The sequence below is a fragment of the Nematolebias whitei genome, chromosome 14 (assembly GCF_014905685.2).
Source record: "Nematolebias whitei isolate Nwh7 chromosome 14, NemWhi1, whole genome shotgun sequence".
Taxonomy (NCBI): domain Eukaryota; kingdom Metazoa; phylum Chordata; class Actinopteri; order Cyprinodontiformes; family Rivulidae; genus Nematolebias; species Nematolebias whitei.
The window spans coordinates 37,670,549-37,688,067 of NC_056511.1; the positions used below are offsets into that span (position 1 = coordinate 37,670,549).

Genomic DNA, 17,519 nt, shown 5'->3' on the forward strand with positions numbered 1-17,519 from the left:
TATATATATATACACATCATTGTGAGAGCCTATGTGTAGATAATGATGACCAACTGATCAAGGAATACAGAGTGCAGTGATTAGTACGATAGTTACAACCAGTTATGAATCTTAGCGCGCCATGGTAGACAGCATCCAACATCTGCCAACAGCTGGCAGGGGAATTCATGTAAATAATGTCACCATAGTCAATGGCTGGTAGGAAAGTAGCAGTTATGCAAAGTTATTTCTGAAAAAAAAAAAAAAAACAGTTTTAATTTCAGTTTCTATATTAAGTTTTCGATATGTGGTTTAAAAGAAAGATGTGCATCGACCCAAATTCCCATTTATGTGTAAGAATGTACAAACTCAATAGGAACACCATGCATGGATGAGATAGGAGGAAGAACTGCTGGCACTGACTTTCTGTTGGAAAACAACATTCCTTTGCTTTTATCAGCATTTAGCACCAGTTTGAGATGGAATAAAAGTCTGACTGAATGATTTCAAATGTAGACTGTTAAAGCTGGAAAACCTTGGCCTTGGTGTTAGCTCGGCAATAAACAACAGTGTCATCGGCATAAAGATGCAAGGATGTGTCAGGAATGTTTTGACCTACATTATTTATCTAAATTGTAAAAAGAGTGGGACCTAAACCTGAGCCTTGTGACACACAAGGCTAAGCAAAACACACTATATTGACATTGTGAGGCAAAAAATATTGGAAATGATGAGGAAGCAGGAAATTATTAATTATTAAACAAAAACAAGTGGAATGTCCCCTCCAGGTCGGAGGAGTCTTTGCCTCAAGTGGAGGAGTTTAAGTTTCTGGGTGTCTTGTTCCTGAGTGATGGTAGGATGGAGCGGGAGATGGATCAACAGATCAAGGCCTTACCTCGGTAATGAGTGTGTTGCTTCGGTCAGTTGTGGTGAAGAAAGTGTTGTGTCAAAAGGAAAAGCTCTGGATTTACTGGTCTGTCTACAATCCAACCCTCATCTGTGGTCATGAGGTTTGAATCATGGACCTTAAAAAACGAGATCCTGGATACAAGCTGCCAAAATGAGCATAGGGTGGCTGACTTCAGCCTTGGAGATAAGGTGAGGAGCTCGGAGTAGAGTCGCTGCTCCTCTGCATCAAAAGGAGTCAGCAGAGTTGGTTCGAGCACCTGATTACGATGTCTTCTGGACGCCTCCCTTTTGAGGTTTTCCATGTACAACCCACTGGTAAGAAGCTCTGTGGAAACCCCAGAACTCACTGGAAGGATTGTACATCTATTTTGCTTGAGAACGTCTTGGGATCCCAAGACAAGAGGAGCTGGAGAACCTCGCTGGAAAAATGGAGGTCTGTTTTTTTTCCTACTGGACCTGTTGCATTTATGACCCAACTCCAGAGAAGCGGTAGAAGATGGAGATGGAGTACAGGTGGGATGACTCTCAGCTTCCACCACGTCAGAAATACAGCTTGATTTAATACTTTTCAAGGGCCAGAATAAGAACTGTCCGCTGGTTCACCCGACTGTGATGAGCGATCCAAACTCCCTTCACATACAAACCACCCTAACAACTCTAACTCTGAGGTCTGGTTCACCGGTTGAACGAACCAGAAGATAAAACCTAATCACTGCCCGTCAACTAACTCTGCTGCAGAGATTCAAACGACTCAAACCAAATCCCAACTAAACAACTGAAAGCTCTCCCATTTCTCATCCAACTACGATATCTCATTTCCAGTTCAGTGAGTGTGGAATTCCAGTGCACCTCTGGGTGCTCAGCTCTCCTCCCATTTCTCTCGCACTCCACGGCTCAGTTACCACAACATCTCCCCGCTTTCCACTTCTGCGGGAGGAGATGGATCCTCTCTGACAGCGGTAACAAATCCACCGTACTTCTACTATTGATGAAAAGCCTTAAAGGCATTATTACTCTGTCTTTACTTGGCTGAAGAGATGAGTGAGCTGATACTTTGAAAAGTGGCAGGAGAAAAACAACAATATCCCACAGCGCATTAATCAACACATAAACGCTGTAACCGCAGAGAAACTACCTTAATGACTAAAGTTATTGACAAAAACTGAATAATAAACGACTCTGTGTGCTCATTAATAACTCTGAGTGGTTACGCCAGGCTGGCTGCATGTTTCAGAGGGAGAGGGGATGATAAGCGACTCGCTGATTGAAAAACGCACCATGCTCAGATCAGTTGTTTCCTGATGCCTGAATGATCTCAGTTACGTTTTGCTCACTCCTGCCTCCATGAGAGAGCTTCCCTCGGGCTAGGAGGCTAGGCTATTTATAGTAGGCTCATTGTTGTTGCTGTTATGGGACAGTGTGTCCTACTTACACAGGAGCTGATGATACATTAAAGAAAGTGTTGGTGTCACAGCGCGTTGAAAGGAATCATCCCCACGAGACGCCGGTGTGTTGATGCTCTCGAACATCTGGAGGGACGGTTTGACCGGCAGATGTCCCACTCCCAGTCCACGGGAAAAAGCATGATGCAACGCAATGAGATTTGTAAATAAAACCTTCTGAGTGAATGGATGGAAGAAAGAAAACTTCTCTTTGATTAATTTGTTTTTTTTTTAAAGTGTTCAAACTCAATTCTCCCTGAAATGAAAGAAACTGTATCGAACAGAAGGTCAGAGATAAACTCACAGGTTCAGCTTTACAAAAGATCTGTGAAGAACAGAAGGTTCAGACGTGGATTAGTTCAACCGAACACAGAAAACTGACTGAACCCGAGGAGTTAAAGAGGTTTTAATTTGAGCTCCAAGATCGTGAAGAATCCCCGTTAGCTCTTCAAACGACCTCAGTTTGGAAAAAGGTTCATTTAACTTAACTGGACAAAGAAGATAACAGCTAGTTTTAGTTTAATTTATTTATTTTCCACCTGGTGATGACATCAAAGCAACACTGGGTCTTATTAAACATTTTAAGCTGATGCAACTTCATATAAAACATTCCACCTGCAGGCTTATAAATAACCTGATAATCTGGCTGAATAAATAAAATCCTTCATCATATTTATCATAGAGTTGAACTTTATCTAAATTTCTGTGTGAATTAAAACCCAAATAAACTCCAGATAATTTTTTTTTTCAAATAAAAGAGAATTAATCATTGACAAATTAATTTTTGATTTTTCTTAGATAGGTAAATCATCCTTTTTTAGTCATTACTTCTTTAAACTAGTTTTCTCCAGATTATTTGTCTTTTAGATTTTTTTGTTTGTGTGCTGATGATTCTATTTCTGGTTCATTGTTTTTGCAATAACATTTCAAAAGACAAACTCTCCCTCTTTGGGTAAATATTTGTTGGATATAATGTATAGAGTTGACTGATTATAAAGGTGAATAAATTAATTAACCTGTTATTGGTCAGTAAACTGATCTGGTGCCCCAACTGTAACAAGAGCAAATAAATATAATAAAGTGAGCAAACACCAGATTGAATTGCTGTCCTCTTAAGACAACTCCAGCCACAAACCTAAACCAAAGCAGTTCGTGCAAACTTTATTTTATGAAATTTTGCATCACTGTCAGTTTTGCAACAACTGGTTATTGACACAGAATCATATAGGGGTGGACGGGACGACTGCAGTGCAGTTATAAAACAATTAGCAATGCTTCTTTTTATATTAAATGTTCATATTTGAAATTTGATTTAAAATAATTTATGTTGCAATCAAATTAATTTAAAAACAAATCACAACCTTTGTTCCTAGAGCACTGTGCTTAACTGCAAACATGAATAGTGGCAGCTGCAGCTAGCAGTAGCACTAGTGCAGTCTGAGACACTTCCAGCTGTAAAATGATAATTAAAAGGCTTTATAGGAGCATGTGCATGAACAGCTACAACGTCTGAGATTGGAGTTATTTTTAGACAGCAGAAAACTTTGGAAGTGGTCACATGCGAGCTAGCTGTTAGCTCATTAATCTGGTTCAAATTTAACACTTTTTCTCCATCTGAGGTCGCCCAAAGAGCTACGTACAACAGGTTAAATTATATTTTCTCATAATGTTTTCACTGAACCCTACTTTGAAAAAAATCTGAACTATACTTTTAAACTTTCTTGCCCTCTTCTATGCAGCACATCTCCACAAAACTACATTTTCTGCAGGAACTTGGTCACATTTAGATCTCTGTCAACCAGGATCTCTGGTTATTTGAGTTGTTACATGTGGTTCTGACCTCTGGGTCTTTCTGTTGTGATGATTGTACAGGTTGGCTGGAGTTATGGCTCAAATGGACACATTGTTGTGTATATGATATCAGTTTGTCCAGAACATCTGTGTAAATCAGGGTCAATAAAACCTTTCAGGAAACTGAAAGACAGGATTATTTTAGGGCACAGATCTAACAAAGGAACTATCAAAAGCAGGAAAGCAGACACCTCCTCCCTTCTTCTTGGACTTTTTAGAGCTGTCTGCACAGCCACACTGATGAGGAGTGATTAGAACAGACAACGTTTAAACACCTTACTCAGACAGGAAGTCAACAAGCTTAATGAGGTCCAGAGTTCCTTTGTGGAGACGACAGAGAAGGACAACAATCAATGCAGCGCTCTGGTAATCAGACTTCTGAGGCAGAGTCATTTCTTTCTGAAGGACACGAAAAAAACTGCTGATAGTTTGCAAAAAGGCGTCTAAACATCAGTCTGATCATGAGAAAAAAGGTCCTTTGGCTTAATAAAACAAACTTTGTAAAAAACATTCACACGATCATCATCTATAGTCACAAACGGTGATTGCTGCATCAATCTGTGGGGAGGGTTCTGTTTCTGTGGTTCTGTGTTCTCATTGAGTATTCGGGATCAAAGGACGGAAAGCAGAATAAAAACACGAAGCGACCTTGAGTGAAAACCTCAGAAGTGCTCGCAAACTCAGCCAGAGGGGAGAGTTCACATTTTAACGGACCGAAAATTCACAGAAAACTCGACAACGTGAGAAAAACTGGATTCCTGGTAGCTGGTTCAAGCTTGGAGGATCTGTAGAGAGAGCGGAAAATAACTGATGCCTCCGTCCAGCTTGACTGAGTCTGGCTGCAGAGCGGAAGAAAGAAAAGACGTGCCAAGTTTGTCATTCCCAAATCTGCCATCACTCCAGTACAAAGGGAAGTGTGTGAGTATTTATGTAAATTATGTCTTAAATCTTACAAAAGGATAGCAAATGACTTTTGATAAGAACCATGTATCCCTTCAGGACATTAAAAAACAAAAATTATTTTCAGACAGATCGTATAGACAATTTATAAGGGAGTAGAAACTCTCCCAAAGCATGTTTGTGTTGCGTTTATTTTGAGCATCCTGGGCTTGGATTATCCAACAACTTCAAGCAATTATAAATCACAACAGAAGTCGGCGAGAAAAGTCTAAAAGAATCCATGATTTGCACACGCTAACGTTGAAACAGTCTCTGCAGTGCAGCGATGGTGAGCAAAGCACATAATCAAAGGCTGAATGAACGCTCGCAGGAGTTGACGATCACCTAGGAAACACGGATGAGCGGGTTGATTCCTCCACAAGCCCATTCTCTCTCGCATACACACACACAATAACTAGCTTTAATTGAATGGACCTGGCTTGCCTGTTTAAACACAATTTCTAAATGAGAGTGTTGAGATGTGACAATCATGATGATACTCTCTGGGAGCTCAGGGAAATGACAAAGGATGAGGGAAAAGTAGGAAGTAGAGAGTGCCAGGGATGTGGCCTATTTCACAGAGTGAGTAAACTGAGAAATGAAGCTAGCATTTCCTGAAGAGAAGCTTAACTCCACCACCTTATGTGCCAATATTTGACACAGATCTCAGCTACTACCACGCCACATTTATAGGCAACAACTCCAAATCTTAGTTTTGTACTTCCTGATATTCTAGTAGAGCAGGCTAATCTAACAGCTCTGTACCTGCTGCAGTATCAAGTTGATCCTCTCCACCTCACAGTCAATGAGAAAGCGTTTCTCCTGTCGGCGGTCCATCTCCTCGATGATGCGGCTGTACTCTGTGGGGTCCACCACGTTCCCGACCGAGCGAGCTGTCACCTGCCAGTTATTGGCTACGGCTGACTCCATTATGGCCTGGAGAATTGCAAAACCTAGAAAAGAGGAGAAAGAGCTGCGTCACAGAAGCCGAGCACACGTGCATAAAAAGAACCGTGAGAGTGTTCAGCAATGTTTAATGTCTTATATTGTTAGCAAGTGTGAACAATAAAATACTCTTTTGAGCATTGCTTGCAGACATGATGGAGGCAGAAACAACATTCTGCAACATGGAGCATGGCGAATGGTAAGAGAATACACACAGTCTCCTTTTACCGTAATTTACGGACTATAAGCCGCTAATTTTTTCACACATTTTGAACACTGCGGCTTATACAATGCTGAGGCTAACTTTGGGATTTTTTTTAAATGGGCTAACAAGCTTCATGCCACCAAAACATTTAGCCTCGTCCCACCCGGGCGCTCACAGAGCTGCCCAATACACGTCTCTCTTAGGGGGTGGGTCCTCGTGACTCAATGAGACTACCTGTATAAATACTGGTTAAAAAACAAGACCAATGAAATTACTGAACGGGTCACAGTTGACTCGTTCGATAATGTCAGAAACTTGGATTCATTAGTCCACTAGGGTGGACCATTCACTGGTCAGTAAAAAACATTTACTGTACGTATTTGTGTATGTCACTAGTACATATTTAATTACCGTATTTTTTGGCCTATAAGTTGCAGTTTCTTGCATAATTTACATGCCCTGTGACTCATAGGTCAAAGCGACATATTCATGGATTTTTTTCCCCATATTTATAAACCAATTTTTGGCTGTGATATGACCGTTTTCATTCTTTTTGACAGAATTTTTTTTTGCAGTATCATTTTCAGCCACTAGATGGCAGCAAAGTAGTAGTAGCAATATGGCATGCCGTTTTAGCATGTAATAGGTAAATGTGGCTATAATGACAAATTCAAAAAGGTGCAATACAATAACAACTGGACTTTATTTATTATACTTTTTTTTTCTTGAACTTTTTTTGAATTTACCATGTTCTGGATGACTGAGAATCTTCACCAGCTATTAATGACACAATTGGCTTGCCATAGTCCTCCCACCTTTGTTCTGCTCTCTGCTTGGGCCGACTGTCAAACCAGCTGCACCGGTACTGGTACTTTGACCATTAAAGTGCATTTATTAAGCAAACGTTAGACAGAGACACACCTTTGCTATAATTTTGAGTAGACAAAAAATTGTTTTAGGTGCTTTTCTTGTTAAATTTTGAAGAAACAAACAGCGTTACTCTTTTTTTTTCCTCCCTCTGCACGCTCCCAGAAAACCGAGGCAGCAAATACTTTTGAAATACAGCTGATTTGACTGTTGAAGTCCTTTTGTTAAACAAAAGTTAGACTGAGACACACCTTTACCATAATTTTGAGCAAACAAATAATTGTTTTTAAGCGTTAGTCTTGTTAATTTTTTGTATTGGCCTCCTGTGCACGCTCCCGCGGCCGCCATTTGGCAGCCCATCGATTTTTGGCACACCGGCCCACATTTCCAGGTTGAGGTGTTTTTAAGTCCCCCGACAAAGAAAAACTATTTCAAGTACAAAAAAGTTTTGTCAACTCAATCATCCAGGTAGATAACAAAAAGGTTAAATAGTGGCATCTGGACCTGCTTCTTTAAGTGAAGATACGTTTCATCCTCCATCTAGAGGACTTCGTCAGCCTGCCAACCAAATATGATTGCTGAGGTTGGCTTGAAGCACAGCAGTGAAAACTACCTATGGGACAGATCTGGTTAGCAGGCCGTAGACTGACGAAGTCCTCTGGATGGGGGACAAAACGTTTCTTCACTTAAAGAAACTGGTCCAGATGACACGATTTAACCTTTTTTGTTGTTATTTCAAGTCCAGTACAGCAAGGTCACTTAGAAAGCGAGCAGCAATGTTTTAGTCCAGGCACACAGAAAACTTTTCAAACTAAGCAACACAAACAAAATCCTGCAAACAGGCATTTGCACATTTTATTTTAGCCTATGATTTACTGCTAATGATTCTTCTTCAAGAGGAATCTTAGGGACAAACATTACTAAAAATAAAATTTTCCTCAAGAGTGATGCCACAGATTAAGGTAAAGCTGTGTCACCTCCATAACAAAAAGCAAGGTTACGGTGTGTAATGAGCTGCTGAAGTGAACGTGGCTGCCGTTGCTCCATGCCCGAAAGAAAAATACAAACTCACAAGTCAGAGGATTTACATAAACCACATGTGGCTTACACTAAACTGAAACGATCTGCTAAAGGAGCACAAACTTGCACATTGTGTTTAATTTGCAAAGCTGACTGCGACATGCGATGAACGGGTGTGTGAGGGTGATGAAAGGAAGGAGCTGAGCTGACAGGAGCCTGGCTCAGCCTCGCCACAATGGTGCCGCACACTGAATGGGTTTATTAAAAACACTAAACAGGTATTTTATGACCTACAGCCACGACACGTGATCTTTAACTCAGGTGAACACAGAAAACTTGTAAATATTGACAGCTGCTTATTATCTAAAAAGAATGCCCAAAAGGAGAGCTTTACAGAAAAAAGAATACGGCCGCCATTTTTATTTGTGCCTTCTATCATTTGTGTCCTTGAAACCACAGAAGCAACAGAATCATTTAACATGTTGTTTACAATCACAACAAAAAGAAAATAGATGTAATATCTTTAACTTTTCCTGTTGGGAATTTAAGCCAGAAGGACTCATTATTTGGAGAACTACCATGATGTATTTTTGGAACCAGAGTCTGTGCACTGGGGGGAAACAATTGAAGACTGGGCCTTTGTATATTGGATAGTTGTGAGACAGTTTCCTGTTTTAAGGTATGCTATATTATAAGTTGTGATTTCTAATCACTGTGAAAAATCACATCATGTTGCTGCTGATCTGCTTCATGTTGCTGTGTTCATGCTCATCTGCTCACACAGACTCATGTTCGTGCTGCTGTTTTATGCTTAGTGTATTATTTAGTTGATGTTTTTCTTAGCTCATATCTTAGATCTCCTTGCTGTTTTTCTTTTACATTTTATTGTTGGATGTAACTGGGACCCTGTGTACATAATCTCATTCCACCACATGTACCACATGAGATGCGAACGACAATAAAGAAACTCTGACTCTGACTCTAAATCACAACATTTTCTTGTTGGCCCATTCCTGCAGTTAAAATAGATTTTTATTCAGATGATAGAACCTGAGCGGGTTTTTCTCTGGTCACATGTGCCATAGCACTCATCCTCCTCTACTTGGTGCTTGGAGTTGTCAGCTGTGTTTGACAGCTGAAAAAGGAAATTTGCAAACTCCAATTTTGACTTAAAGGAGAAATGAACTGTTTGAAAATGTTTCCACTAGTCAGAAACACAGGCGGCCATGGTTTGTTCATCAGTGGAGCAACACAAACGTTCTTTTTTTAACACTTTGTAACAAGCTATAAAAGTTAGCGTGTCCATCCATTATCTTTACCCGCTTCTTCCTTTTCGAATCACGGGGATCACTGGTGCCCATATCCAGCAGTTACTATGTGAGAGGCGGGGGACACCCTGGACAGGCCTCAAGTCCATCACAGGGACACATAGAGACAAACACAAACAACCATTCACTCTCTCACTCACACCTAGAGACAATTTAGAGTTACCAATCAGCCTAACGTGCATGTTTTTTTGATTGTGGGAGGAAACCGGGAGTACATGGAGAAAACCCATGCATGCACGGACAAAATGTGCAAACTCCTCCCAGAAAGGCCCCCCAGCAGGGACTCGATTTGGCGACCTTCTCCTTGAGAGGTGGCAGCTCTACCAACAGCACCACTGTGTCGCCCAAGTTAGCATGTCTGGTGAAATAAACAGCTTTCTGTAGTCTTGCTACAACGCAGCTAATTAACTACCGTATTTTTTGGACTATAAGGTGCACCGGATTATAAGGCGCATTAAGCGAAACAAAACATTCAGAGAAGTCAAACTTTATTCAACTCATTCACAATAACTCTCAACATTGTTCAGTTGTAACAAAGAAAATACAAAACAATACACTAACTTTTTCAGTTCATTCCGCTTCAACAAATCCATCAAAGAAAATAAAAATAAATACATTTAAAAAATAAATAATAATAATAAAATTGGTTCGAGGTCAGTAAGCACAACCAGAATTAATACATAAGGTGCACTGGATTATAAGGCTCACTGTTGATTTGTGAGAAAAATTAAAGGATTTTAAGTGCACCTTATAGTCTGAAAAACACAGTAGCTAACATCAGCTTGTCAGGTTCCCAAAGTTTTGTTTGTTTAAATACAAAGCAAAACATTAATAAAAAAAAAGCTGTAATATTTTGCACATTAACCATGTTTCTATTATATCTATAACTACATTTTGTTGTTTTTCTACAAAGCATATTTTGGTGTCGGTCTTTCATATTTATGTACGATCATTGGGAACAAAAATGACTCTTATTATATATATATAATATATATATATATATATATATATATTAAAACAACTAGATAATGTAAAAGATGTTAATATCTTTATTTTAAAGTTTGTAAAACCCTGCTATAACATGTAACTATAGTATTTTTACTTAGCCGTTGCAATTTTATAATAATACAAAACATTTTGCAGAGCAACAAAAGTTAAAGTATTAAAAAAAAAACCTTAATGTAGAAAAACTGGTTGAGAAATAACAGAGTAAAGAAATGTAGATCAGGATATTTTCATTATCTATACTTTTATGGCAGAAGATCCTTAGGAGACTGGTTTTAATGGTAAAAGACCCTCTGCTTCAGGACAGAGCCCATGCATTAATGACTGAACAACAGGTGTAACAGAGTGCTGCTGGCTTTCAGAGAACAGAAAAAACTCCTAATTGCACAAAATATTAGACATTATTCTAGTTGCTGAAAAGATGGTGTGAACAAATGTTTATATAAATGTGCATCAAAGCCCCTCTGATGGAAACAAACATTAAATATAACAAAAGCCCCGTGGTTCTGTCCAGACTGTGATCCAAAGCACTTATACTGAAACTATTTACACTGGCATTTTGTAGAATTATTAAATGTATTTAAAATGCATTAACATGCCGATGTTCCTTATAAAATACTGTATTTGAAAAAATTTCTTAAATTATTGATTTGTTTTTACTAAATTATACCTTTTTTAGGTGGTAAGACTTCAACTTGATATTTCACCTGTTTGGAATGTTATCAGCCTCATTCGAAGCGGCTACCTTCACAGTCCAGAAGAAGTGTTCAATAAAAATTAAATAAAAAAACATTTTTAGAGCAATTTGGAAGGTTTGCATCTGCTAAAATCCTTATTCATTTGATTTCAATGCAGTTTAAATAGTGTTTTCAAGCTATAGAATCCATCTGATTTTAACTAGCCACTTATTAAGTTCTCAAAGAAATATTTATTTACATTTCTAATAATAACTGAGGTAACAAATGATTTAAACTCCTCTCTACCTCTTTATGTAGCACCTCTGTTACACCTGTGACCTTTCCTCTTGAATGTTTTTAATGGTTTGGGTTCTTATTCCATACATTATTGTGGAAAACAAACTCCATCTCCTGTTTTCATACCAACTCTCCAATGGGCACGGTTACTCATAAAAAGTGTCAGATACCAGCAGTGATGACTCAGCAAATACAAACCAGAAAGGAAAATCTTTCAAAAATCAATTATTATATCTGAAATGTATTTAAAGAATGTGATCAGAGCTACTGCAACAGGCTGCCACTAATGTGATGCTTTTATTGTGAAGTCCATTCTCGACAACAAGGCATCCATTGGCCATGATTGAAAAGGCTCAGAAGGACACGGAAAAGGTTTGGAGTTAATAAAGTTGGTCTCCTTAGCATTTAGCAGCAAATAATCTGGATTAAAAACGTGGCGGTGCACCCTTCCATTCTGGTCATTTCAACCTGAATAATCATTTCAGCCCGACTGCTCCCAGATGGAAACAGGAACCGCTGCTAACTGGTTTAGTCCCTGACTGGTTATCCTAATAGACGTGTAAGTCGACACGTTCCCAACGGAGCTGCTAAACATTCAGAGCACAGAACCTGGCTGACATGTCTGCCCCCCCCCCCTCCCCTTTCCCTGCCGGTGACCTTCACCGTGAAGTGCTCAGCAGACAGCGCTCAGATCAGGTTTGGCCTTTAAAGACAAGTGGCTCTCACTGTGTGCCGCCACATTAGTCACTCGAGGGTCTGCAGAGGCGAAGGAGACCTGGATTTACATGTCTAATCCGCAGAGAGGCTAAGGGTCGTTCTGTCATGTGGGTGCACAGGGAGGAGTCGGATGATTAATAAGATGTGAGATTAGATCTGATCAGCCTGAAATGGCAGAAACCTGACTTTATTTATCACATCAGAGATATTAAAGCAAGAATCCTGTATTTTACATCACTTATGGAAGCAGATCTGCTCCACATCATAAGCCGGGACACGCCTGACAATTTGAAATGCGTTTCATGGGAAAGGATTTGGGGGATTTACAAATGTTCCCTTTGAGAGTTATTTTCTTCATTCATAATCTAAACTAAACTGAACAATTCAGATTTAAACATCTGTACTGTACGAGCAGGTTGATTTTAATATACGCACTTGTCGTTAAAGATAAGTGAACAAAACTGTACATTCAACAGAGTTTTCTGATTTCTCGGTCTCTTGGGCTTTGTCATTTGGCATGTGAATGACTCAGAGTTTTGGTTGACTTTGTAAACAGATGGTACACTTTACAACAGCCAGCAGGCAGGGCAACCATTAAGGGCATTTTACAGAGTCAATTATACAGCACTGACCCAAACAATGATACATATTCAGAACCAGGAGCATAGTGGAACCAACCGGTCTACACTCGGCACATCTCTCGCACAAGCTTCACCAAACAACTTTGGAGGTGGAGGATCAAGAATCATTTAAGATGATGCTGAAGCTCCCAAATTTTGAAGCATAGATAAAATACCTTGGAAGCACTACAGGGGCTTCAGCTTCCATCAGCTCTCTGTTTTCATTTTAAAATCTGTACTTGGGTGCTCTTAAGTATCAAGTCTCAATACTTCACGAGGAGAAAAATTGCGATGTAATGTCTGTAAAAGCAAAGAATGAGTTAAAGTACTTGTTCAGATGTTTTAAAGTGGGGTTCTAAAGAACGTTTAAGAACTGTTAACATCTTATCTGTTGTAGATGGCTCTTGGTTCAAGCGAGCTTAAAACCAAAACGGATTACTGTTGTTATGAACAGTGGTGTCCACTCCTGGTCTTTGAGGGCCACTATCTTACATGCTTTAGTGGTTTCCCTGCTCCAAGACATCTGATTCGATGGTTGAATTGCTTCTTCATGTTCTGCAGAAGCCTGTTAATCACCCATCGATTTAAATCAGGTGTGTTGGAGCAGAGAAACATCTAAAACATGCAGGATGGTGGCCCTCCAACTACGAGGGCCACCACTATGAACTCAAACATTTTAGATAACACCATAAAAAAAAACTTTTACATCACCAATACTCTATTACATTACGCAAATAAAATTATATGTAAAGACAAATGTAATGCAAAATTGACACATTACAAATCATATGCCGACGTCCGCTGTCACTGAAATATTTGAATAGTGAATGTTTTTAGTTTTGGAGACGAGTGTTATTTTCTGGATTGGAATTGAACAAAGAATGAAAGCAAACCTTAATGTTTTTGATGCAAGAGATGCAAGTGGGCAGGAGTTACACTGTGGAGAAGAACAGCGATAGTATTTATTTATTTATATACGTATATGTATTTACCAGTATATATTTATTTTGTTGCTTATCTGAGGCAGCGCAGTGACGGATCCTGGCGAGTTGAGGGAGCAATTTTATCCACAGGTGCAACGGTGGAGCCAGGGGGTGGCAAATGGTGGCCTTGGCTCCAGATTAATCTTCAGCCACTCCAATCATTTGCGCAAAATATGCTTTTAAACAAAATAAAAACTAGAAAGCCTTTTTCCCTCAAATTATATGGGTGGTCAATTTACATATATAAATGGTGGTGGCCATTTTGAATTTTGACATAGTAACCCAATTTTTGATAGTGGCCTTTCTTACACCTAGTTGCAGCCATACACCAAAATAGAAGATGATGCATTGCCTATTTTTGAGGTTTTTCAGTTCAAAAGATGGACGGAAGGTATTTCCAATTCCCCTCGTTACTCTACGATAGAGGACAAGAAGTAGTGTTCACTTGGTTCCACTTGAACAAGCTTATCTATCTGATCAGAATCAATGTTATTTCTATAATATGAGGTTGTTCAAAGTTCAGGTAAAACATTAAATGTTTGTAACCTTTGCACAAAAGTATGTTTCAAAAGGTCAGAACTACTGTTTTAAGGTGTCTTAATAACATATCTAATAGTTTCTGATGCAGTGGGCTACCTTTAGATGTGATACAAATGTTGCTGGTACAGCTTTTGTTTGACTGATAGGCCTATTTAACAGCAGATAGTTTCACTTAGAAAAGTAGTAAAAGTTCAGGAGTGTTAATGAAGGATGCATTTCACTTTTGCAACTTCACTAAAAGGGTTGTTCCATAAAACGTCTAACAAGGGTTCTTACCCAACTTCTACCCTCATTAATAAACCTGTGCTTTCTCTCCTCCTTTTTAAATGAAAATGTCTGCTGAGACATTAGCCTATTAAAGACACCTGCTCCTCTTGCTAGATTAATTAACACACCTGCTTCAGCTTGTTTGGAATATACCCTTAGGAAAGAAAAGAAAGGTCCAGTTTTACAGGTTAGTAAGAACATTTCAGTACAATATACCAAACATTTTAATTACAAAGTGCCTTCATTAGAAAGGACATGTGTCATATTTTGGCATAAACAGAGCAATTAATGTTGAACAAACATGATGATGTTGTGTGTCTCAGAAATGAGCAGCTTTAGCTTACTAAATCACATCCTACATGAGTTGCTTCTGAAGGTATGTACCTGACAGCCCAGACATTGTTCTGTTCAGATGACTGAAGTCATGGCTATAATTAAATGCAAGGTTTTATAATTTGTCTGGTAGGAAAGCTCATAAAGAACATGTAAGGCTTTTGGAAACACTTTCAGACACATTTTTCTAATTTCATTTTTTTCATTTTCATTTAGCCTTTATTTATCCAGGTTAGTCCCATTGAGCCACGAGAACTCATTTTCAAGAGAGACCTGTTTTTTTTTTAGGGAGCACATGGTGGGGGTTAAGGGCCTTGCTCATGGGCCCAGAGTGGGGCGAATGAGGGTGGGGGCAAGTGTGTGTGTTTCACCTACCCCACCCACAATTTTGATGTTGTCGGGGCCGGGGCGTGAACCGGCGATCTTCGGGTCACAAGCCCACCTCTCTAACCTCTGCGCCACCACTCCCCAATTTGATTTACTCTCACTCCAGTGTTTTAAATATTTTATAAGAAACATATCTGATTGTGAACCACAAGGTTCAGTCTTAGGTCCCACCCTCTTCACAATCTACATAAGTAATGTAGGCCAGATCATCCCTGATACATCCTTACATTTCTATGCTGATGACACAGTAGTTTATTGTCGAGCTAGAACAGTTGCTAAGCTTTTCCAGTTTTTCCAGTTTGCATTCGACATCATCCAGTCAGATTTGTTTCTTATCAAACTTGTCCTAAATGCTGATGAAACCAAAGTGGTGTTGTTTTCAAAGAGGAGGTTGGTCCCAGCAGTCCTTTCTTCTATTTTATCTTTGAATGGTGTCCCTACTGTCGATTCTTGTAAATACTTGGGAATCTTGGTGGATTCACATCTTTATTTTTTTCATTCATTCAACCTTTATTTAAACAGATAAATCACATTGAGCCTCGAAGACTCATTTACAAGTGAGACCTGTTTGGACAGACAAAATACAGTGGTTAACTGGACACATGTAGGAGTTGGAGGCGAAAAAAATTCCTATCAGACTTTTTTCTTGGCTGAAAAAAAAACCCTAATATTGAAAAAACACCTCGCACAAACAAGCACATATTTACGTAGACATTCTGCAGTAGAGCCGAGCAGGAAGAAGGAAGAGACGAGACCGGTCAACAACGCCTACAGATGCTCTTGAGGTCACTGTAATCAGTCAATGTCCTCCGGTGAGATCCATAAACATTCTCGAGGTATGTCGAGAAATGGCCAAGGATAAACCTCTATAAGAATCCAATTTTAAACCTCATCTCAAAAACTTGGTAAAGAAATAGACAGTAAAACTGTGTTTCTTTTTCAGAAACAGATCCTGTCTAACTCTGAACTCAAGGAAACGCCTTGTAACTGTGACTTTCCTTCCCTCCATTGATTACGGTGAAATTATTTACATGACCGCTCCTACAAGCACCCTGCAGATGTTGGATGCTGTCTATCACGATGCACTAAGATTCATGACTGGCTGTAACTACCGTAACCATCACTGCACCCTGTATTCACTGGTTAACTGGTCATCATTAACTTCACACGGACTCGCTCACTGGTACATTTTATCTTTAAATCACTTCTTGGTCTGCTGCCTTCATACATCTCCTCCTACATGTCACATTGTCAGTGCAGCTACAGCATACACGCTCAAGACATAATTACCTGCAGTGTTCCCTCAGTGCAGACTGAACTTAGCAAAAGGGCCTTCTCCTACTCCGCTCCTGTTTCCTGGAATTCCTTGCAAAAAGAGCTAAAGTTGTCAACTTTGACCTTTCTACGGGATATCAAATATCTTAAACTATATCTCCTAGTTGTTCAACCTGTGCTGTACCTCTGATGATCTCATTCCTAATTTCATCCATCCTTGTCCCTCCTAAGGAGAACCATAGCATCTTCATTTCTGACACTTCCAGTTCTTTCTCCTGTTATTTTGTTAATGCCACTGGCTCCAGACCATACGACATATCTGGTTTCACCACTGTCTTGTATTTTGTTACAAATCACTCCTGAAACTCCTGAAACTTTTCTCCATCCACTCCATCCTCCCTGGACTCTCTTCTTCACCTCGTTTTTTAATTCATCAAAGTGACAAGGTCCTGGAGAACCGGCGTGTCTAGCTGAGACTCACGCTGTGGGAGTCTCAGCTGGACTCGTGGATTCGTGGGGAGTGTGGCAGATGATGTGTCTCTCAGTCCTGTCTCAGGAGGATGTTGAAGACGTTTATATATTTGGAATTATGATAGCAGGGACTCTGCTTTTTGGCATCGACTTTTGAAGCAGACGGCAGCAGCAGTTTCGACCATGGTAAAGCTTCCGAGTCAGTGTGAAGGACTGGTCCTCGCTGTGGGAACTTTAAATCATCTGGTTTACGAGCTTAACCGTAAGGTGGAGGCGATTGAGAATCGCAGGCCACCTGCGGCTTCTGGGACTCGTCAGCGTGGTGGATCAGTGGAATGGAATCCCACAATTAGGCATTTTCGGAACCAGAATGCCCAGATGGACTCAAGGCTGAAGAAAAAAGTAATCTGTCTGCCTGAAGAAAAAACAAGAATCAAGCTTATCTAAATCTGACTCCCGACG

The 17,519-nt window shown here is 39.7% G+C and overlaps 1 protein-coding gene across 1 annotated transcript in view; it reads right to left on the reverse strand.

Annotated features, from left to right (window-relative positions):
- LOC119420650 (glutamate receptor 3) overlaps positions 1-17,519 on the reverse strand; it is a 129,825-nt gene that overhangs the window by 60,228 nt on the left and 52,078 nt on the right. Inside the window, exon 4 of the mRNA XM_037688069.1 lies at positions 5,886-6,073. Coding sequence (XP_037543997.1) covers positions 5,886-6,073 — 188 coding nt within the window. The remainder of the gene's footprint in view (positions 1-5,885; positions 6,074-17,519) is intronic.